At 41.8% G+C, this 24,150-nt stretch overlaps 1 protein-coding gene across 15 annotated transcripts in view; it reads left to right on the forward strand.

Moving 5' to 3' along the window:
• ARHGAP15 (Rho GTPase activating protein 15) overlaps positions 1–24,150 on the forward strand; it is a 376,884-nt gene that overhangs the window by 39,929 nt on the left and 312,805 nt on the right. For all 15 annotated transcript variants that reach the window (XM_082198904.1, XM_082198913.1, XM_082198906.1 and 12 more), the window contains 4 exons: positions 1,613–1,687; positions 6,277–6,335; positions 12,331–12,418; positions 20,213–20,302. In XM_082198904.1, coding sequence (XP_082055030.1) covers positions 1,613–1,687; positions 6,277–6,335; positions 12,331–12,418; positions 20,213–20,302 — 312 coding nt within the window. The remainder of the gene's footprint in view (positions 1–1,612; positions 1,688–6,276; positions 6,336–12,330; positions 12,419–20,212; positions 20,303–24,150) is intronic.

Genomic DNA, 24,150 nt, shown 5'->3' on the forward strand with positions numbered 1-24,150 from the left:
AAGTTCTCTCAACAGCATCAGCAAATCATTCTTGTTTACCCTACATGCTAATAAAACGGGAGCATGACACTCCTGAAAACAAGATTGCAAAATACAGAAAATGTGGTCTGACATTTTTTTCTCCCCAAAGGAGGGACTGCCACTAACGAAAGTATTTCTTATGAAGGCTCGATTGCTTAAGATGCAGAATATTAAGAGAGAAAAACACTTTAGGACACAGCCATGTCACCAGCTGTTACTCATTTCTAATGAAATTGTTAAGTGATATTCCTCATAAATAGGTCAGCGAAACTTTTGAATCACAGAGACTGTTTTATCTGTTTTCTCTGTGAAACGTTGGTATTAAATTTAGAATGGGTAATTCATTAAGCTCATTAGCTATCACTGGGAGAGTAGAGCACTTTCTAAGATGTAGGTTTCAGGGCTTAAAACGTTAGTGCTTACAAATAAACATGAAAGCAGTGTGTGCCGTAAAATATGGGATCATAATATTTTAAAGTATATTTTGAGGGAGGCCCTCTGGATTAATTATGAACATTTTGTAGAGTCCGACATTTACATATAAACAGCATATATTATGGCTTCTTGTTAACTGTGTTTTACTATGAAAGAAGACAGGGAGCCTAGTTAAAAAACCAAGTCAAAATTTACTGATTATTTCTGTTTTGGATAAAAATAACACATTTCTTTATGTGTTTCAGTCCCGCATGGCAAACTGTGGTTCCTTTTAAAACAAAGCACAATTAAAATCTACCAAGAAATAGTTTCTTATTTTGGTTCACTTACATAAAATGATAAGGAGGTAGCATCACCTCCACCCTTCAGGCAGATCAGTGCCTGGATGGGAGGCCAGGACCTGTGCCATGGAAGAGAAGTGAAAGATGTAAATGTATTAATAAATAACTTAGAGCAAAGCACCTCCGATTCTTTCCCTCTTTCCTTAAATTTCATTGACATATTTTAAATACATATGGTAAGCTCTTTTTGGGGGGGGGGGCGAGAGCATAATCCACAAATAGAAAAGAAGGTGCTAAATTACATGAGAGCTCCCATAGCAGGAATTCATATGTGTAGCACTAGGGAAGAAAGAAGAACCTACCTGCTGCTGCCACAGCTGCCAACATTGCAGGTAGGTAAAATGTAGTGGAGGTGATGAAGTTGGGGGAAAGCTAGGAGATAACAGGGGGCTGGGAATGATGCTTTTCTCTCAGTGGCAATTGGGAGAGCAATTGCATTTAACAAAGCTTGTAACTTGGCTTGGAAATAACGGATTGTCCAACCTTTTCAAAAATGTTTTCAGAGTCCATCTATGACTTGAACTGAGAGGTATTTGACTATCTCAAAACAATACCGACCGACTTTAAAGAGTTATTGAAAGGGTTACTGAGCAGGCACATTAAACACGGAATTATTATTACTAGAGGTAGTGAGGGATAAAATGTTATAAATAAAGAAGGCTGCGTGTCAGTGTTATTAGCATGCAGATTCTTAGCACTTAGCGCAGAGCAAACTGCGTATGTTCTGTTACGTTACTTTCAATCGACCCTTCCTTGTTCAGCATTGTTTGATTTGATGCTAGCAGGTTCTAACTTGTAAATGAATGCATTTTCAGATATCCCGTCATAGAAGGAATCATTCCCAACACAATTTAACACTTTCTGAGTTCATCAGCCCACTGGAGCAAACGGTAAGCAATTGTATTACAGAATTTACAATTTATTGATGTAGTTCTTTACTTCAGATTTCATTAATCAAAATGTAATGCATGTTTTTTGGAGGGTAAGTACTTAGGGCTGCAGATGCCTCAATATATTAATAGGGTGAAGAGAACTAAAGATTTGGGGGAAGGTTGGTTAAACAGTGAAAAGAATAATTTTGGAATCTACAAACCATTGTGGTGAATGATATACAATTTCAATTACCCATTAACTCAAGAAAATTAAAGCTGACATTTCAGCAATACTAATAGATATTTATTACATGATGACATTGCTTATCCAAAAATGGATGTGTTTAGCAAAATGAATAAAATCAAGAGAAAATGCTAGGCATGAAGTTGCTTTCTGAAGAGTTTGCTACTCAGTGAGGAGCAGGGATAAACCTGTAGAAAACCTGTAGAAAAATTAGTGCTGGGGTGTTCCCCGTTTCCACTTGCACTATGGTTCCTAAAGTAGATGAGAAACTCTCAGATAGAGATAAGTCTGGATTTGCTAACAATGTGCGTCCAACTCTGTTGTTCTGCTGGCACAGCATGTCTGCAGTAGCATGCTGGTCCCAATTAGCTGGCACCACCATGCCAAGTCCCGAGAATGAACCCGCATGCTTGGTTGGCTCCCTAGTGGTGTGGCTGAATAGAGAGAAAGCTTCTTCCCTCTGGTTCATGCCTAGGCAGTCTTTGCCATCACCACCTTCTCCATCCTCCCTCCAGTACAGCACAGCTCAGCAAATATAGTGAAATTTGAAACACCTAAAATTTGAATAGCTAGATGATGAAAGTGACTTTAACTGAGAGAATGATTTTTGGAGGTAGGGAGGGCAAACGGATTCTGTTGATATTCTGCTAAATCTAAGAACTACAACCTGCTCTGTCAGAGAGAGTACAATCCCATCCAGGGCAGATAATTTCTTGGGCACAGGAACCAGTCACACCCGGAGCCTCTGACTTGCCAGGATTCAAACTCAGTTTATTTTCCTTCATTCAGTCCACCAAATTCTTTTTGCATTTGTTTTACAATTCTACTTGTTAATTCTGACTCTTGTGTTCTTGCAAGTTTTAATTAATAACTATTTTCCTTGGAGTTTTTATACAAGTGGGCCTCTCCATTTCAGAAGAAGAAACCCATTTCCACTCCTGCATCCTTTTTATGTAGCTAGAACCTCCCCTTCCTCCTCTCAAGGACGTAAGAAGCATACAACCAAATGTTGCCACAATGATGTGGGAACTGATTCTCCATGGTACACCTCAGTGACTCTCCAGTAACATCTATATTGAGGAACCATGGGATGAGCGCAAATCCTTCTCATATAAATGTTACCTGATCCCTTGGAGGACAATGTCGCCTTGGAAAGTCACTAGGTCATTGTCCATACTCACATGGTTCCTCAATACAAATATTACCCAAGAAGAGTATATAAAACAAGACCACGGGTCAATTTCTACCATAATGTTGCACTTATGTATGAATTGGGCCATGGAAGACTTTGTTGACAGTAGTCCTCTGTATATGCACAGAAACTTCATGCCAGCAAGATAAAATTCTTCTACAGGTCTAACTGCCAAACCTCAGATCTAGTTTGCAGTTGTCACCATCCTCCTATGAATTCTTTACTTTCAGGTAGATAGTCAAGGCCTCAGAATCTGAACTGTATGAGAGAGACCTCAGAATTAACTATTTAACAGATGTTTATTCGTATAAATAACAAATAAATATTAAACTAAGTTTTTGGATCAGTGCTGTATGGTTTATGGTGTGAATTTGTTTTTATGGAGAACCTTTCAAATAGGAGATCTCATCTCCTGAACATTTTCCTAATCTAGGAAATTCATCCGCCCTCTATACTGGCCTCCACCCATTTAGCTGACATATCCCAACTGCTCCTTCCTTCCCCAGCATCCTGCCCTCCAATAGATTCCCCTTCCCTCTTACCATAACATTCCATCCTCCAGGCAATTCTTCCTTCTATCCAGTCATGCTCCAGAACACAGACCTTCTTTAAAGCAATGCCCCACTGCTCTCACTAAGACTTCTGAATAATTTTTCATACCGACTTCATAATTTTTTTCTTTGCCATTATGTAAAATATTCAAGCACACAGATAACATCTATAGAGATACTGCACACCATAGTCACATAGATGCATTAACTGCATGAAATATGAACAAGTATAAAGCAATAAAAGTATGTCATTTTATCCTTTCCCTCACCCCTATACAGAGTCCTTGAATTCTTCTGCCTTATTTCTGTGCTCGTTTATGTTCAGGGCTATTGCTCCCTCAACCTTTCTTCAGCTAGAAAGGTGCAGGAACAGTACAGCTAAAAAACAACACCCCCAAACAAATGATGGATATTTATTGAGGCAGAAAAGATAGCAAGTGCTGTAAGGACATTTCATGTTCAATAATCTCATGCCATCCATCTGTGGAAGGAATGAAACGATAACCTGAATCCTCCTGGAAGGATTGTGATGGAGACATTTGAACAGATGCTCACCAATGCAAAACACACGTGTCTTTCTGTGGTGCAGTTTTGACGTAATGTTTCCAACCTCTGAGGCCTGGTCATGTGTCAAAGGTTCAAAGAAAAGGACTGTGGGAAGAGAGCATGTAATTCTGTGGCTCACTGCCTCCTCGCTGTTACATCTGTGTCAGCCCAGAGTTGCAATTTCTGGTTGTTGCCTGTTTCCATTGGAATAAACTACTTAGGCAAGAGGGGGAAATGACCAAAATTGGGATCTATTTCAGAGAAACTAATCTGAAGCTTGGATGGTAAACAGGAGCCATCTCCAATTCACATTTTAGCCAGGGGAAAATAACTTCCTTCCTTGTACGTATCCTGGCAAGAACAGTGTGCATATGTAAGGTACAGAATGAGAAGGGGAACAGGCCAGATGTTTGCTATAATCTTGGTGCCATGGGGTGGGAGAAGGCTGGATGATTTATGTGAACATGATCAAAAAATCCTTGCATTGCTTTATGGAGCAACAACCTGATTCTGAGTGGAGCAACAATCTGTTTATTGAGGAACAGTTCCTTGGGTGATCCATTTTTTTCCTTTTGCATTCAGTACTGAAAATATGGTCCAACATACACAAATCTATGCATTAGTACCTATAGCCTGTGCTTCCAAAAATTTCAGGAGCTCATGAAGAACGTGTGTTATGTAGCATATGCGTTGCCCAACATGTTCCAAAATCTCAGCTGTTCATAAAAATGCAGAGTATGCTCCTGATACTGTAGCATACGTTTTTGTATTTATATTCCAAAATTTGGCTTACATATAATGAAAACAAACAATATTATATATGAATCTTTTATGGACTGTTTGCATATTTTAATTAAAAAGTGTATTTTAAACTTAATAACTTATTTTATGGCAATAGATAACCTTATATAAAATTGTGCAGCAGTGTAATAAAATGCCTGAATCTCTAAGCCAGGCCTGAATAACTGAAGTGACCCACTGAAGTCGAATGCAGCACACAGGTCCAGTGTTGTAGCCTGCTGGTAGGCTGACAGACTCCTTGTTTTGGTAGTCCTGGGGAGAAAAAGCCAAGGAATTTATCAAGAGGTTTATTGAGGCTTTGGAGAACCACCACACAGGGCTGGTGGCTCTGTCTAAGGTCGTAAATTGTGCAGACCTGGATTCAAATATAAGCAGAGATGAGGTAGTAGTCCAACCAATGTGGTGTTAATTTTTGTATCTTGTCTTGTTTCATGGTCTCTGGGCAGTCTCAAGCCCTATATTCTGTACCTGCTCAGACCAAAGTTCAGAATCTTCTAGACCACTATGAGAAATTTCATATGGTGGCTTGTAGCTACCCACTGTTGGGTCCTAGGGCAAGTATTTCTATCGGTGGGTCCTGCTAAGATACAGTGGTGCCTCGCAAGACGAAATTAATCCATTCCGCAAGCCTCTTCGTCTGGGGCTTTTTTCGTCTTGCGAAGCAACCCTATTAGCGGCTTAGCGGATTAGCGGCTATTAAAGGCTTAGCGGCTATTAAAGGCTTAGCGGATTAGTGGCTAAAAGGCTATTAGCGGCTATTAAGGGCTTAGCGGATTAGCGGCTAAAAGGCTATTAGCAGCTTAGCGGCTTAGAAAAAGGGGGGGAGCGAAAAAAAATCGGAACACTTGCAAGACGTTTTCGTCTTGCAAAGCAAGCCCATAGGGAAAATCGTCTTGCGAAGCAGCTCAAAAACGGAAAACCCTTTCGTCTAGCGGGTTTTCCATCTTGTGAGGCATTCGTCTTGCGGGGCACCACTGTACATGGCTGCTAGCTGTTGCTAAAGGATGCCTTTTGCTATTCCCGGCCCTTCACTGATACGTTTTCTTGCAACATTTCTGTTTTCATTTCTGTTCATTTTTTAAGACTTTGTAGCAAGCTCTTCAACACATAATACCTGCCTTAGCTGGGAAGCACAGCTCATCTAGGTCTAAGCTGCATTTGTGAACATATATTAAAACAATTGGGTGGGAACTAGTTTCTTTGGCAGTATGCCAGTGTAGGGAAACCTGAAAGCACAAATAAGAATTTAGCATATGTTTGCTCTTTATTGCAGGTAATCAAAGAAGGGTGTCTTCTAAAAGCTAAAATTGCAGATGGAGGCAAGAAGCAAAGGTATGAGGCAATAACCAAAACTTACAGTATAAGCAACTGTTAGAAAGCTCATTATGTCTTGAAGGGGTAGCTATAAGAGCCTGACCTGCAGACTAAGCTCAAAGTATCATAGTAATTTCATAAGGTGACATCATACGGTACACAGAATTCATGGGTCTTTCTTCTGTATTATAAATTAGGAAGGGTATTTCTATGTTATTAATCTGCAGCAAATACATAGTTTAAGAACATTGGGGTTTGATTGTGGTAAAAGTTTCACAAAATAATGTATTTTATCCATTGGGTGCCTTTTTTGTTTTTAAAGTGGCTTCAGTGGAAACAGAAACAAGATACTAATTCATTATGTTTAATTGTAGCAATTCTTTTTTTGCCCTGGGAACTTGCTAGATTTTCATTTTCTTAAATTTTAACCCTCCCAATGTTGTTGTTTTTTTTAAAAAAAATCCCCAAAACAGAGTCCTTTGAAAAGAAAAGAATTAAACTGGGGAATCTTTTAGAAATAAGTGCATCCTGCTGTGTTTTCATAATAGGCGCTGTATTAGCAAGCTGCAATTCTTGTGCCACTTCTGCCCTCAGCCTCAGGCAGAGGACTTGAAACTGGCAGTGGCAAGCACATGGATCACTCTGCCCAGACCGTAATTTGAGGGGAAGGGAAATCGTTGCTTTTCAAACTGGAGGTGGAAATGTCATTAGTAATTAGTGATTATTGAGTGTAGAAAATATATTGGGATTCAGAGGCTGGATTAGCAGATTTTTGAGGCAACTTCAACTCAAAAATTTTGTGTCTGGAATCTGGATTCTCACGGCTGTATTTCTTCATAGTGACTGTGGTAATTTACTGCTGATTTCACTGTATTTACTTTCTGAGGCCGTACAGTCTTATGGACATATAGTATCTTAGTTTTCACTTGGAGAATGGAGTGCATGAGGCAGGTAGCTGTCTCTCTGAAGTGTTAAGTTTTTACGTAGAGCACCATTTTCATGTCAGGAGATCCTTTCGAACAACCAACTCTGCAGGAAAAAACTGAAGTAGTATTGTTCTGTGAGAAAACTGTAGTACCAGAATAAGTGAACATTTAAATTGGTTTATATAGTCACTAAACTCCTGGGTTCTCACTATGGTTGAATAACCTTTTACTAATGAAGGAGTAGCCACCATTGTCCTCTCCAACTCCCATCTTCAACCATTGACTATACAGGCTGGGGCTGGTGGGTCCAAAATTGGCACTGTATTGAGTGCCCCTGTTCTAATCAAATGACTGCTCCACCATTTTATTTATTAATTGCATGTATTTTACCTTGCCCTTTGTACAAGTAAAGCTTAGGGTGGGAATTTGTCCTTCTCCTCCCTCCCCCCCCCACAAGACCCTCAAGGGATAAGTCCCTTATCAAGGGATAAGGAATGGGAGTCACTCAGTGCAATTCATGTGGCTGAGAGGAGCTTGAACCTAGTCAAGCAACTCAGCCCACCTGAATCTTAACTCAAGACTTCATCCTATTCCAAGAATCTTTAGGGCAGCCAGATGAAAGAGAGGGAGCACGCCTGCTGAAATTCTCTTTTCTACACAACTATTAAATGTGTATGAGCCCTTTTCCTTATTTGGATCTGGCCCCTCTGTGAAGAAGTGAAGCATGTCTGCAAAATTAAATGTTGCCTAAATCTGCTTATTAAGGTCCGTATAGTAAAAGGGGACGCGGGTGGCGCTGTGGGCTAAAGCCTCAGCGCCTAGGGCTTGCCGATCGAAAGGTCGGCGGTTCGAATCCCCGCGGCGGGGTGCGCTCCCGCTGCTCGGTCCCAGCGCCTGCCCACCTAGCAGTTCGAAAGCACCCCCGGGGGCAAGTAGATAAATAGGTACTGCTTATCAGCGGGAAGGTAAACGGCGTTCCGTGTGCGGCTCTGGCTCGCCAGAGCAGCGTTGTCACGCTGGCCACGTGACCCGGAAGTGTCTTCGGACAGCGCTGGCCCCCGGCCAATAGATGTGAGATGGGCGCACAAACCCCAGAGTCTGTCAAGACTGGCCCGTTCGGGCAGGGGTACCTTTACCTTTACCTTTAGTAAAAGCCATGGTTTTCCCAGTAGTGATGTATGGAAGTGAGAGCTGGACCATAAAGAAGGCTGATCGCCGAAGAATTGATGCTTTTGAATTATGGTGCTGGAGGAGACTCTTGAGAGTCCCATGGACTGCAAGAAGATCAAACCTCTCCATTCTGAAGGAAATCAGCCCTGAGTGCTCACTGGAAGGACAGATCGTGAAGCTGAGGCTCCAATACTTTGGCCACCTCATGAGAAGAGAGGACTCCCTGGAAAAGACCCTGATGATGGGAAAGATGGAGGGCACAAGGAGAAGGGGACGACAGAGAATGAGATGGTTGGATGGTGTTCTTGAAGCTACTAGCATGAGTTTGATCAAACTGCGGGAGGCAGTGGAGGACAGAAGTGCCTGGCGTGCTCTGGTCCATGGGGTCACGAAGAGTCGGACACGACTAAACGACTAAACAACAAATCTGCTTATGCTATTTTTGAGCATTCTTTTGCCATTTATACAAAATAAAAGGTGTGTGGAATCTATTAATAACTGTTCATACCCAGTACAGGAAAACAATGCCTGATCTTCCTGCTCCTGTGGTTAAACATGGGGGGGGGGGCAGAAATGGAGGTGTCATAATTTTTGTTATAAACCTAGAATTACCCACTTAAACTTAAGTCCCTGCTTCTCTAAGAACATATAGCAATCAATGCAAACTGTGTTGGTCTTATAGTGTGCTGCCATCAGGTGTCCATTTGCCAGAATGCAAATACAGTGGTCACAAGGAGAAAGCTGTAGAAGTTCATTGCTTTTAGTTTACAAAAAGCTGCTTGAAGTTTGACATTATGTTTTATGCAGCTGTGTAGTTCATATTTATCTTTTTGCATGAAAACAGTTTACAGGTGTTTTATATCTGAGAGTTGCAGGGGTTTTTTTCTCTCTCTCTCTTGCATCGTTTTCATGCAGCATTCTAACTGATTTTGTCTCCTTTTAATCTGTTGCTAAACTGTCACGTTGGGGCCACCAGACAAACCTCAACATGGTGTCATTCTTTAAAATGTATTTAATCAATTTTGTTAGGTTAACTTTTATTTCAAAAAACCCCAAAACTTTACTGGCAATCCAAAGATCAAAAGCTGCAGTCACACCATCTGTCCAGCTGTATATTTTACCTTTTGCTGAACTGATTTTTTCTAAGACAGCAAAACCCCCACCCCTGACTCTATATGGAATTGTATGTATATTTCATAATGCTAAAGACATGTATTTCTACATAAATGTTAGCAATACTAGAGTATGCTGTCCTTTGCATGTGATAGTTCCATTTTTCTTTTTAACCCAGGGCAAGGGAAAATTTACTCCTCTGGATGTTATTTTACTACAACTCTCATCATTTGATACCACCAGCATGCTGACTGGGGCTGATGGAAGTTGGAGTCTAATAACATTTGGACGGTTCCAAGCTACCCTCTGCCTTAGTATCCCTCTTTTTCTTAACAAACCTCAAAGCTGGTGCTACTGATTCACTTCACCTTAGCTAGGGTACAATGCTCTTCTGGGATGCCAATCCATCCAATGAATACCAGTGCTCTGGAACCTTTTGCATAGAATACTATTTTGGACCCCCCCCCCACCTCCGTGAATATGTACTTAAAAAACAACAACTAAGGAAATGTTTTTTTTATGTGTCAGTATTTCAGAAAACAAGAGGAAGTAATGCTAATGAAACTCATATATGACAGACAGAAATCTAAATGTAGGAAGTATGCCATGTCCATATGTGGTAAACACTGTGCCACAGTCCATTCTTTAGTTAGGAATAGAAGTTCAGGCTAATGTAATCCTGACATTCATTACTTTAATATATTACTGAACTGGACTACAGAAACCCACTGCAGTAATACATGAACTGGATCTTAAAAACATCTAAGTTCTGGTGTTTGTCTCTGCCTTCCCACTTTGCAAAGTGGCTTCTACAGTGGTACCTTGGGTTACATATGCTTCCGGTTACATATGCTTCAGGTTACAGACTCCGCTAACCCAGAAATAGTACCTCGGGTTAAGAACTTTGCTTCAGGATGAGAACAGAAATCGTGCCCTGGTGGCGCGGCGACAGCGGGAGACCCCATCAGCTAAAGTGGTGCTTCAGGTTAAGAACAGTTTCAGGTTAAGAACGGACCCCCAGAACGAATTAAGTACTTAACCCGAGGTACCACTGTACAGGATAGGATCTACATATTTAGCATGCATTAATCCTATTCAAATGATGGACCAGAAGTAAAATATCTGGAGTGGCAGTACTGATTGTCCCAACTTTCTCAGACTGTGGCTGAATATTTCTATTCTGCTTTTCAGTCTAAAGAAACAAATGAAAAAATTGTCTCTGCTTACAAAATGACGACAAACCGTGATGGGCTTTGCTCTAGCAAAACATGAACCTTTGCATGGACTTCAGTGAAAGTGTTCTACTTATTATGCCAACTTGAGACACGAGAGAGAGTACAACTGTAAATCCCCTTTCTTGGAAGTAAATTCATTTTAATTATTTCCACTTGTAGTAAATGGCAATATTCAAGCAATAGCAGTACATCTACTGCAGCAGAACTGCTGAGCCATCCTCCTAACACCAGGGCTGCTGCTGCTTACCTGGATGGGGTTGGGTTGGAGTGGTAACCCTGAAGGGGCCAGTCTGGTGCTCCTGTCAGTACACCTGTGGTCCTGACTTTGCCACCTCCCAGCCCAGCAAGCCCACCATATGCACCACTACTGAAGCCAAGGCAGACTTAAATACATTTGAGCCAATTGATTTCAGTGGTTTATGTCCACTTAATTTTGTGCTGCATTGTAGCAAATCTTTGTAGTCAACAAGTTGCAAACGATGCAACATTATCACCTTTGAAATCCATTATAATTGCCTTCAAATGGTGAATTAAAGCACTTGAGCTCTAACATGGTTCACACAAGTCTGCAGATTGAATTTGATGGTAATTTCAAACAGGGCATCTTTCCCCATGAAATATGAGGTGATACGGCTGCATGAGACTACTACTGTCCCAAATAAGCTAAACATTTAAATCAGATCTTGCTATAAAGAGTTTAAGACTGAGGTGACAGCTTTAGCAGAATTTCACTCATTACACAGAGGCAAACTTGGTTTGCCAACAAAAGAAGACTCAGCAAGGAAGACTCTCTAAGTGTATGCATCTATTATATGCATGGTTTTTTTTTAAATACATATTGGATGTTTATATATATTCTTAAATGCTGTATATCTTTAAATAATGCAAAGCATTAAGTAGTCCTATAGAACTAGTTTCTTCAGCTCTTTTGATAGCTCATTATCCTCTTTCCTTTATTCTTCTACTTTGTTTGGTCCTGATTTCCTACCACTTGCTGTGCTGTGAATTGGTCTTGCAGTAGAGCAACCTAGAAAGCATAGTTGTCATAATCAGACTACTGAACCAGACTTGTAAATATAACCAAGGATAAAGCTGCAGCTGTTTTGACACAGCATCTGAGCTACCAAACTATTGGGCTAAACCCATGCAGTTGCAATTCTGTCAATATTAGAAGAGATGTACTGAATACTGTTTTGAATTTGGATCGTGTTCTTAAGTGCACGCCTGACTGCCCAGCTTGGAAAATCAAATAAACTTTATTCTAGCAGATGACCGTTATATGTAAATAGTTTGGAACCCTGGGCTCAGTAGTGCTGCTTGTGGTGGGGCTGAGCTGCAGGGGTTCACCAATCTAGTGGTCCTACTGTTGCAATCATTATCCCCAACCCACACCACTGGCCTGCCTTGCTCCAACCCTCTCTAGGTAAGCAGTAGTAATGGTTTCTGGAGTCCAACCCTGATGCATCACATGTGCTTGGCCTGCAAAAGTGAATCTGTCTTTATGTACGAAGTAATCTGTGTTTGCTTAATTGATCCTTTTTCAATAAAACTGTTGTTATTTCTTTAAAGGAAAAACTGGACGACTTCTTGGCTTGTTCTCACCGGTCAGAAAATAGAATTTTACAAGGAATCCAAGCAGGCAGCCGTGGCCAATCTGGTAAGCAGCTCACTTTCTTACGCCTTTTTCTTTTTCAGAAATGTTGTTGAACATAAAGTTTGGCATCATAAAAGAGCACAGAACTATTAAGCCTTAGACTTCTAAGATCTGATGTAAGAAAATGACTCAATAAACTTTTAATCAGATGAGAGAGGAGGGGAAATAGAACTCAGCATATCTTTTATTAAGAGGTGCTTTTTGAAAATAATTGCAAAGTGAGACGGATGGTGAGTGGCTCTCCAGTAATGTGGAGGTAACACTTTAAATTAAGGTGCCAGTTATAAATGCTTTATTCTTATTTATGAAATGATCTCTAAATGCAACTACTTCCTCAAATAATGTATTATAAAGTATGTTATAAAATGCATTAGTAATAAATGCTTAACAGATGAGGCGATGAGAATCTGTTACAAAGGATATTATAAGACGTAAATTGTATTAAACCCTGTGTATGCATCTTTAATACATGAATTTAAGTTGCTATTGAGCTTGCTGTAAAGTGACTTGCATATCATAAATAATAATAAAGTAGTTATAAATGGCACCTTAATATCGGGTGTTACCAAAGAGCAAAACACTGTAAGTTAGCAAAGTGATTTTTATCTTCATATAAATGTGACATATTCTACATCTGGCTAACATTTCCTGAATATTCCTTATGACTCTATCTAATATAGTTAATGCACCTCAAAGTAGAATTCAGTATACTTTTGGGGAGGAAAAGTTCCTCGAGGGGAGACCTTCGATTGTAGCCTTCAGATATGTGACAGATATGTTGTACAAATAATCACGGCATGTTTCCCTTCAGTGCTAGCTGCTGCTGAGATTGAGCCTCCTCTATTCTGGACTCCGGAAAAACAGAGAAATCCATAAATTAGTGACACTATAGACTGAACAAGGAAAGGTTTGACAGAGCCCTATTGTGATGGCTTCCCAAGGCTTGATCAAACCTGCCATACCGTATTGGTTTGATGGGTGACCAAAAAGGTGCACTATATGACAGGAGTCAGAAACAATAAATAAATTTAGATATGTTAGGTGATATGGAGCCCCCTGCTTGTTTCCTTGCTTTTTATTAGTTTGACCATTGGAACTGTGAGCTATAGGGAAGCTTGTCCTTCTCCTTCAACGGTTCATTATGGGAATGAAGGAGAAAATGTGTTGTATATCTCTTGCTGGTAATATGATAGGCTTTTATGCTGCAGTGATAACATAGTATGTTTCCATTTTCAAACAAAATGTGTATTAAGTGAAAATGGACTGGAACCTGAAGTTATACTGTCACACGTTTGTTCATAAGATTCACATTATATTCTTAAATAACACTTGCCATATTAATTATGAATTTGCAGTTCCAGTACTCAGAATTCAAGATTGCTGCCTGGATCCTAAAATCCTTGGATTATTTAGATTGCACAGCAATCACAATTTGTGATCATCAAGCTGATACACAGGCCACAGAAGTCCTGCATTATGGCATTCCAGTTGCTTAATTGTGCTCCTTTTGCAGTCCAAAAGTGGGCTGTGTAGTTTATCTATTTTGGTGTTTTGAGTGCCAGAGTATGGCTGGAGGGGCAAAATGATCCTCAAAAGTCTTCTTTTATTTCTGCGTGTTTGTTCCCTGATTGGCAGCTATTTTGGTCCTGATGGAGTTGTTTGCAGATTGGAGACGTCTTCAGGAGATGATGGAGAAAAATGCTTTGTTTAGAGGAAGCAGTTTAAATCCAAGTGGGGAAATGTTCCATTCAAAGAAAGTGATTTGAATCCGAACTGGTTCCTCCAAACCAGTTTACCACCACCCCCCTTTGCAGAGATCTGTAGTATTTCTAGCCACCTGTCACAGTTGAGTTGGGGGAATGAGGGATTTGGCCTGTTGGCCAAATCCAATTCCTCACCCTGATTTAAAGTACCTCTAGTGGATACTCCAGTGGTTGTCTTATCATCATCAGCCACAGAGACACAAAAAGGGCAGGAGCTTAAGGAAAGATTGAGCTAGCCCCCAGGAACCTGAATCTGTGGCCCATACAGGCATTTTTTAGTAACTCAGTCTTTGCAAAGGAGTTTTTGGAACTGCTGGTGGCTCTTAGGACCAACCCTTCATTTAGTATCTTCCAGATAATAATAATAATAATAATAATAATAATAATAATAATAATAATTTCCCCAGCCACTCTGGGCGGCTCCCAATCAGTGTTAAAAACAGTACAGCGTTACATATTAAAAACTTCCCTGAACAGGGCTGCTAGGATGACTGCTAGGACTGGCCGCTAATGCTGTGGTGGGATGCACACTAGCGATGCCAATGGAAGGTGGACCCAGGGTCTCAACTGAGACTGGCAGGCTCATCTTTTCAAGAAGTAAGCTTTTCAAAGAGTCTGATTTCATTCCTTGGTGAAAATAAAAGAAAGCCACAGCACATCATTCCTTTCAGAACAACAGTTCAAGGGAATCTACCAGTTTCAGGTCTAAGTAGCAATGTTCCAAGTACACTAAGTCTTAATCTAGATCCTCCAGAGGAGCATCATCATCCCCAAAAGGCAACTAGCCCCACCCCAGCAACTGACGCCAAATTGATCAACTTCCTCAGTCACGTTGAAGACCCTTTTCAGGCTTCAAAATGAAGTTGTTGTCCACCACCATGAATGCATGGGTCAGAAAGGCAGGTTCAAAAGAGTTTGTCAAGAGGCCAAGGAACAGGTTTAGGGCTTAACCAAAGTCCAGATGTAGGAGGAAACATGGATTGAGGGTGCAAACCTTCCTTTCCAATAGCACCTCCCTGTGGTACAGCCCATTAAATCTGGTACTTTTGGTATTTGGAGAAGTGGCTTCTTATGCACCACAAGCAACCGCAAATGGAACATAAACTTGGGAAAGGGCCAGTCAATGCACAAAAGTGCTTGGGCATGCAAATAGGCCAGTTTGGCTGTTGTGGTTTTATTATTGTTATTATTATTATTTTCTAAGGGAATAGAAATGAAGGCACTGTTCAATCAACAGATAATAAAAAATGGTCAGATCATAGGATCCAGCCTTTGCCACAAAACAATGAACTCATTATATTATTTCATTAATGTCTAAATTATCCCATTGCTAAAGTACAGCTGCTCAGAACTCCCCCCCCCCCATGCCTAACAATCTGAAAAAAAGTTCTTTACCAGAAGGAGTCTGTGGAGGCAAGCTTATTTGTTTCTGATGCAGTTAATGTGATGTTTGCAGCAAACCATTCATCCTACTGTAATTTTTGATAGGAGCAAAGGAAGCAAATGTACACATGTGATTTCATTAAAAATTATTTGTTTACTGATTTTACTTTCAAGTATTGTTTGCTTTAGAGAACGGAAGAATTCAACCATTAATTAAATACCGTAATATTCATTCATTGTGGTATGAATTTAATAACACGGCAATCTTATTTTGGGCATGCAATTTATTACAAAGATGGATATGTTCTTAATAATCAGGAATTAATGAATTAATACATTTATGTTTTAAGTACTGGGTATAAATTGATCTTTTCTTTTAAAAATGAAACAAAAAAATGAAGCAAAATATTTCAGTGCAACAGTTCCATTTCAACAATATAGAGGGAGAAATAAAAGTGCATTCCAATAGACCTTCATACCCTTACATATATGCAGTTACATTTGGAAATAGCAAGAAACAAAACTGGACTGAGTTAATCATTACTAGTTTTTAAATAACAATGTCCTTATATATTTCAGAAGATATCCAAGTATGATAAAGCAACATATAGACCAAGGTTGCTTCCAAATGGAGCCATAGTATTACAAACTGCTCATTGAATCAATTATTAAATTGAAACTCCGTAATCTGGCTGAAGTGTGTTGTCTGTCAGAACCTCATGAGTACATTAGGACTATCTAGAATCATTTAAGCCCTGGCTTGTGATACCATTTGCACTGCCAGGTCCTAGCAGCTTGCTCTTTGAGGTTTCTTTATCATGCAGGGAACCTACCTAAGTATAAAAGGCTCCCTGCTGGAGAAGTTAAGCCCCCAATATGTGTGTGAGTGAGAGATACGGGCATGCAGGAGGAGGCAGGTCCAATGGACTCATCGCTATTCTCCCCTTGTACAATTATAATTGAGGGCAGGGAGAAAGAAGAACTATTGAATAGGGTCTACATTTGACATTGCACGTGTGCAACTCTGCTAAACATCATAGATGTATAAAATAAAGTGGTGTGCATTGCGGACAGGCAGTGCCTCTAAAATGTGTATTGCAGACTCATTGAATTTTGCCTTCCTTTCAATTGTGTATTCTTCAGTTTTTTTCATCAATTGCTCTGACTGTGGTATAAAAATACTCTACTACTGTGTATCCTTCAGATTCAGTTGTCAGCAACATTCTATAAGGGAAATGTCTTTTTAAACACATTTCCGTTTTGACATAAAATTCTAGTCCACTATACAGTATACATTTTTCTCCCGCCAGATAGTTTATTCAGAACAGAGGGTATCTTACCTCAGGTTATTAGCCCTTCTGCACACTAATTTACTGAGTGAAGATGCCTTCCAAATCCATATGCATGGAGAATAAGATTTCATTGTAACAGGCACTTGTAGCAATTTACAGGCACAGTCCCTTCCAATGGCTTTGATGTAACATAATTGGTCTGACTGAAGAACCCAAAGCAAGGACATTCGAGTGTTGGAGGGAGTCCTCATGATAGCTTTTACTCACGCTACTGGAGGAAGTGTGTAGGATTCCTATGAATTTCATAAAGCAGAGGAAAGACGAAGATGTTTTAAATGCTTCAGATGTGTGTGTTCTATTCAGTACTGGATACTGACAAATTAAACACGCCCCCCGCCCAGATCTCTCTCTTTAGTTTATACATTCAGTATAACATTCTGGTAGGCTCTGGGGCAGGTGAGGGTGTTTTAGTCTGTCCATTCAGGTGATCATGGTAAAGAAAGGACAGTGAGAAGGATTCATAAGAGACACAAAGACATTCTGGATTTCTTGGTCGGTTCAAGGAGCTGGGTAACAGGTGGAGGCATATATGTTAATTGTTGCAGTTGGGTGGGAATGGAAAGGCTCAATCATGAATGATAGCAGGAAGGATGCAGAACTGTCAGTTCCAATACAAAACAGCAACATCTCATTTTTCAAAGGGTACTTTGCACATCTGAGCTGCTTCTGCATGCAGTTTCCTTTGCCAACTTACACAGAGCTAGATCAGTCTTTTCCAGTCCTTCCTGGAGATGGTAAGGACTGAAACGGAGACCTTCTTCCAAAACATGAGCTCTGCTACCAAGCTATAGCCCTTCCTCAATGTGAATTTCTGCTCACACAACTAAATTGGTGTGATCGCTTGTGGGCTGAGCAGCACTGGACTTAATTTAGCTTCTGGTGGAACCATGTGATGGTTTCACCATGGAATGATTGGTCCGTCCCCCCCATGAAAAAAGAGTTTGCCACCACTTCAAGTGGATAGGCTTCCTTCAGCAACCTCTGAAGGCATTCTACTCTAATTTGGGACTCAATGCCATACCGGAAAAGTGCTGCATCACAATGTAGTGTATTTCTCAGAGACCTCCTTGCAAGGCAGGGATGACTGTTACAAATATTTCCACCCCACAAAATACACTATCCTTGTTTAATAATCATTTGCTCAAACGAGAGAGCATTTGCTTATGCATTCCAGCAAAGTTGACAGATTTCAAAGGAGATCCAAAGTTTATCCTTCTGTTGTTACAACCAGTGGCGTAGCGTGGGTTGTCAGCACCCGGGGCAAGGCAAGTAATTTGCGCCCCCTAACCCGTGGATTTGCACCCCCTAACCCCTGGATTTGCGCCCCCTAACCCTAACCCCAGATGTTGCGCCCGGTGCGGCCGGCCCCCCCTGCACCCCCCACGCTACGCCACTGGTTACAACTGTGATCCACCTACCTCATTGTGGTAACTAATGTGCTGTCCATTAACTTTAAAGCACCAATTATTTTTTCTGTGTTATCGGTGTAAAGAAAGATTTGAAGTAACCAGATTAGAGTTGTTCAATTGAAAATAGATTTTTAATTTCATGTAATACTAAGGCATCTGAAAAACAACAACAACATTCCTAGGAGCCCTGTAACTTCCTTTCTTTTTATTCTAAAAAAGCATGATGCTTAACGTTTTTAATTAAGGGTCTCTGAAGGAACTCACTGCAAAGGACTTAAACAGAGGGGGAAAGACAAAACTTTTAAACATCAAACAGCAGTACACAAATAAGATTTTATATAAATGATATTATTTACATATGTGTCAAAATGTAATAAAACAGAGCACCGCCTTCCACAAATTCTACCTTCCTGGTTGTGCCTTTCTGATGCTTGGTTGTTATGCTGGTTGGAGGGGAAAGACTCTCCTCCCTGAAAGAGAGGGGAGTGGTTGTGGGCGGGAGCCCGAACACCACTCCTAGCAGGGGGCGTTGCCCCCTGCCTCCAGCTCACCTGGCTGGCACTCACGCCCCCCCCCGGTGGCCGCCCAACCAGGTGCCATGGGGGCGTGTCCAGCAGCCTTTATGCTGCAGTGCCAGCCTCTCCCCGGCCTCTTTTCTCTTTGTCGTCCTGGAATAATGTGTTGTGGTGTGTCGAAGTGCTAGGTGTGGCCATCGCCTATGCCTTCAATTTATTGGGGTATTCCGGTAAAGGAATCTGGCGGTCGTGTATTCCGTCCGAAGCCTGCTTGGTGGGAGGCCTTGGCACGACCCCCGGTGACATCAGGGGTGAGCCTATAGTTGGATTAGCATCAACAGGTGATGAACCCCTGGTGAATAAACCCGCTTGTTTTGCGATCCAATGCCTAAGCCAATACCTTTTCATTGCTGTAATTAATAAAGTTGTGGCCTTTTCTAGCCCATTAACCTTATATCACGTGTCCCTGTGTCTTCATTTTACTTTGCGGGGGTCGGGTCCTCGAACCACAAATTGCCTCTTTCTGTTCACCTTGGCTGGACAGCAGCTTCCTCAAAAGGGTTGGCACTCAGGAACTGAAACTTACAGCCCTTTCTAACATAAAAACAAACAACAAACCATCAGCAAACAAGGAACTCATGGTGCTAGGGAAATCAATAACTCATTTTAAAGCACTACTAACCTGTTCCTAAGTGTTCAGGGCCTTACAGAAAGGCATTATCTAAATCAGGCATGTCCAACCAGTAGATCGTGATCTACCAGTAGATCTCCGGCTGATCCTGGTAGATTGCGGGACCCTTATTGATCATGGGATTAAATAAAGTTTACCGAAAGTTAACAAAGAAAAGCTGAATATCTTTGGGCAATCCTACCCCAAAAAAACTCAACAACTCTGGGCAGTCTTCCACAAAAAAAAAGGGCAATCCACACACACCCTCTTCCTCCAATGACAATGGGTATATCACTGCCAGTTTTTTTTTTATACTGGGAGTAGATCGCAGTCTCTTGGAAGTTTGATATGCCTGGCTTAAATGGTACTGAGGCAATGAACTATTTGCCCATAATAGTGGCTGTTCCTTACCTGAGCCGTCCCACTGAGTAGGCACAGCCTGGTTAAAGTACTATACACCACCTCTAAGTTTTTAGAAACAAACTTTGCATAGATAATTGAATTCTTAAGGTACCAACATTCATTTTTCTAGTAGTCTATCCCCCAGGAAGTGGAAGTGTTTCTAATTCTGATATTAGGAGTAGGCTCATACTGTATATGTAAATTTGTACTCTGGTATTCAGATGATAGTAGTCTCCCTAGCCAATCTTTTCTGATTTTATCTGATAAAGTTTGCTATAACCAATTCTCATTTTTTGTCATCAGAAAGCAGGGTATAAACCTGAATGGGTGGACTTGTGTGGAGCTCACATCGAATGGACTAAAGACAAGTCTAGCAAAAAGAATGTTTTCCAGGTAGGAGATGGTTTATTATTGCTCTATCATTATTTGGCAATTTCATTATTAAAAACAAAGCAAAAAACTCAACAAACCAGAGTTCCTTTCCATGCATAGTATAGAGTGTGCAATGGCACGTAACATTTTATTCACTCTTTCCTGTATTTTCCCACCCCCCTGGCCTAAAGTGTCTTGATGATTGAATCAGCTAAAAACCCTTGAGAACCTGTTGATTTGCTGATTAATGTGCCATGTTCAATTTGTTTTTAAAAGTTGGTAGGTAATTTGTTTTGGGTTTAAGACTGGGATCCTTGACCTAGTGAACTCCTGTAAACAGAACTTTCACACTGCTTACATAAGCTATATTCCCAACTGAGTGGAATTTGCCTGTTTATTTTTATTATTTCTTAGGGCTTTAATGACAGGTTCATTCCAGAGCAAAGACGGCACAGGGATGGGGAGGTAAAAAAGCAACAAATCTGCATCTCTTAGAGCCAGCTCAATCAGCTATGCATTTATTCCAAAGTCAGATAATTTTAATGAATGTAAAGAAAGTTTTATAGTAATGCTTATAAAGGTAAAGGGACCCCTGACCATTAGGTCCAGTTGCGGACGACTCTGGGGTTGCTCGCTCATCTCATTTTATTGGCCGAGGGAGCCGGCGTACAGCTTCCAGGTCATGTCGCCAGCATGACTAAGCTGCTTCTGGCGAACCAGAGCAGCGTACGGAAACGGCGTTTACCTTCCCGCCGGAGCAGTACCTATTTATCTACTTGCACTTTGTGCTTTCAAACTGCTAGGTTGGCAGGATAAGTGATGCTTATACGCTGATGCTAAAGAAGTTGGGTTGTAGTCAACATAGCGCGAAGCAAAATGTTCTACCAGCACAATGTGCAATGAAGCATTCTCCTTTTCTCTCACACCCATTACATCTGTTCTGGGCGTTCCCCCAGCCCTCCAGAGCAGATGTGGAGCTGGCGCGAGGTGTGGGTGGATGGAGAGTAAATGCTATTGGGCTATCACAACTATTTAGTTGATTACTCTCCATTGATCACAAAGGTGCTGCCTTATGAGTAACAGTGATGTAGATTTCAGCCTTACAGCATCATCCTATGCACAGAAGATTGCTGCCTCAGTTGTCAGGGCCAGCTTCAAGGGGCTGCTCCAATGAGGGTGAGCCCACTTAGGATTCCTTGACGCCTCCTCGTATACTTCCCTCATAATTTGGCTAGATTTATGTGTAAGCACCTGCTAAAAAAACCAACTAGCTTGCAAACATTGGGTGACGCTCCCAGCCAACTGGATGCTGTGCTGAGTGGTCAGCTGGGCTAAGTAGATGGCCATGCCCCACCCAACAACAGCAACAACAATATATTATTGATACCCCGCCCATCTGGCTGGGTTTCCCCAGCCACTCTGGGCGGCTCCCAACCGAATATTAAAAACACAATATAGCATTAAACATTAAAAACTTCCCTAAACAGGGCTGCCTTCAGATGTCTTTGAAAAGTAAGATAGTTGCTTATTGCCTTGACATCTGAAGGGAGGGCGTTCCACAGGGCAGGCGCCACTACCGAGAAGGCCCTCTGCCTGGTTCCCTGTAACCTCACTTCTCGCAGTGAGGGAACCGTCAGAAGGCCCTCAGAGCTGGACCTCAGTGCAGCTGAACAGTGTCCCTGGGCTGCAATGGATTGGTTCATTTGAAGGATGACTTAGGCGGGAACCCGTGAGCCTCCGTGGTAGCAGGGAAACAATCTAAAATGGCACTGCACATCTGGGGGAGAGAGGAGGCACCGCGTTGGGCTGCAACCTCTGCTTGCCGGCAAGAATGGTAAGCAGCCATTCTGTACCAAGTTTCCCACTGGTAGAAGCAAATGGGATGCATTCCTGTTCATGGGATGGCAGGCATTGCGTTGTTGTTGTTGTATCATTATTCAATGCCATTGTGTTCCTCTGCCACACCTTGAAGTATTTATCAAGACCTATTGTCTTGTGAGGGACGCGGGTGGCGCTGTGGGTAAAAGCCTCAGCGCCTAGGGCTTGCCGATCGAAAGGTCGGCGGTTCGAATCCCCGCGGCGGGGTGCGCTCCCGCTGCTCGGTCCCAGCGCCTGCCAACCTAGCAGTTCGAAAGCACCCCCGGGTGCAAGTAGATAAATAGGTACCGCTTACCAGCGGGAAGGTAAACGGCGTTCCGTGTGCTGCGCTGGCTCGCCAGATGCAGCTTTGTCACGCTGGCCACGTGACCCGGAAGTGTCTCCGGACAGCGCTGGCCCCTGGCCTATAGATGTGAGATGGGCGCACAAACCCCAGAGTCTGTCAAGACTGGCCCGTTCGGGCAGGGGTACCTTTACCTTTACCTTTACCTATTGTCTTGTGAATGCTTAATTTTCTTGACAAAGGAGAACATGAAAGCAGAAAGTTGTTTGAAGCAGCTTCACAGGATCCTATGAGCACACGGTGCAATTTGCAGCTGGGTATCGTCTCCGTCTCCCTGGCAAACTGACATGTTACACTAGGTCTTCATCAGAAGAGTTGCGAATAAAAGAAGATTTATGTTCAAATCACATGCTTTAAACATTTCCGCTAAGTGCTAGTTTGCTCTTTGGTGTTGAGCCTGAAATTTAAAGCAGTGGGGATTAAAAGGATTACAACATAATCTTAAATAATCCTAAGTGTCATTTACAGAGAGATGGTTGTAATAACTAAATAAAACCATGTTAAGGGATGGCAGTGTTGTCAGTCAGCAACTGAAACTGTGTCTCCAATTGCCCTATCGTCCTCTCTCCTTTATCAACTCCAATTTTACGTTGGATAGGTACAGCTTGATGGGAGCTGCTGCTGAAGAAAGTAATGACACAACGGAGTGTTTTGCAGTCAGTGCTAATATGGTTACCGAAGCATTAGTAACTAGATTAGTTTTCTAAAAATCATCTCAAGGTTCAGTGTTTCATGCTTGTGGTACAACTTTCCTCTGAAACAGCTTAGCTTTTCCTCCTATTTCAGTCTTGCTGTTTGTTTCCTGCAACGTGAAAGTCAATCAGCATATTCTGAATTTAGCATTCTAATAGGACAGTGGGGGAGAAAAGGGCTGAATATGTTTCACCTTGGCATCAATTCATTTGAAGACTATCCAAGTGTACTGGGGGAATGTTGCTTACAAATAGGGCTAACACAAGATTTCAGGGGGTCCTTGGTATAGTGACACAAATGCCCACTGCCATCCCATCAACCAGGGCAGGGCCTACTAATAGTCTTAGCCCTAAAGGTTCTTAAAGGTAAAGGTACCCCTGACCGTTAGGTCCAGTCGCGGACGACTCTGGGGTTGCGCGCTCATCTCGCTCTATAGGCCAAGGGAGCCGGTGTTTGTCCACAGACAGCTTCTGGGTCATGTGGCCAGCATAACTAAGTCACTTCTGGCAAACCAGAGCAGTGCACGGAAACGCCGTTTACCTTCCCGCCGGAGCGGTACCTATTTATCTACTTGCACTTTGAGATGCTTTCGAAATGCTAGGTGGTCAGGAGCTGGGATCGAACAACGGGAGCTCACCCTGTCGCAGGGATTCGAATCGCCGACCTTCTGATCGGCAAGCCCAAGAGGCTCAGTGGTTTAGACCACAGCGCCACCTGCATCCCTGTAGATCTATACAATCCCTATGTTCCAGATAGTGCATGTTATAGATGTATTGGGCAGGATAGTGTCTCCTTCCTAACACTGAACTGACTTTAGAAGCTCAGCCCGGAGGATGGTGAGTGGCAGGTTGCAAGTGCAGTGCCAGTAGGGGGCTTTGTGAGCCCCTGGGACCTTCAGCCTGTGCCTGACCTGGTTGACCTCTGGTATCATGTCTGCCTACAAGTTACTGCTACA

Source organism: Podarcis vaucheri, assembly GCF_965113315.1.
Source record: "Podarcis vaucheri genome assembly, chromosome: 1".
NCBI classification, from domain to species: Eukaryota; Metazoa; Chordata; class Lepidosauria; order Squamata; family Lacertidae; genus Podarcis; species Podarcis vaucheri.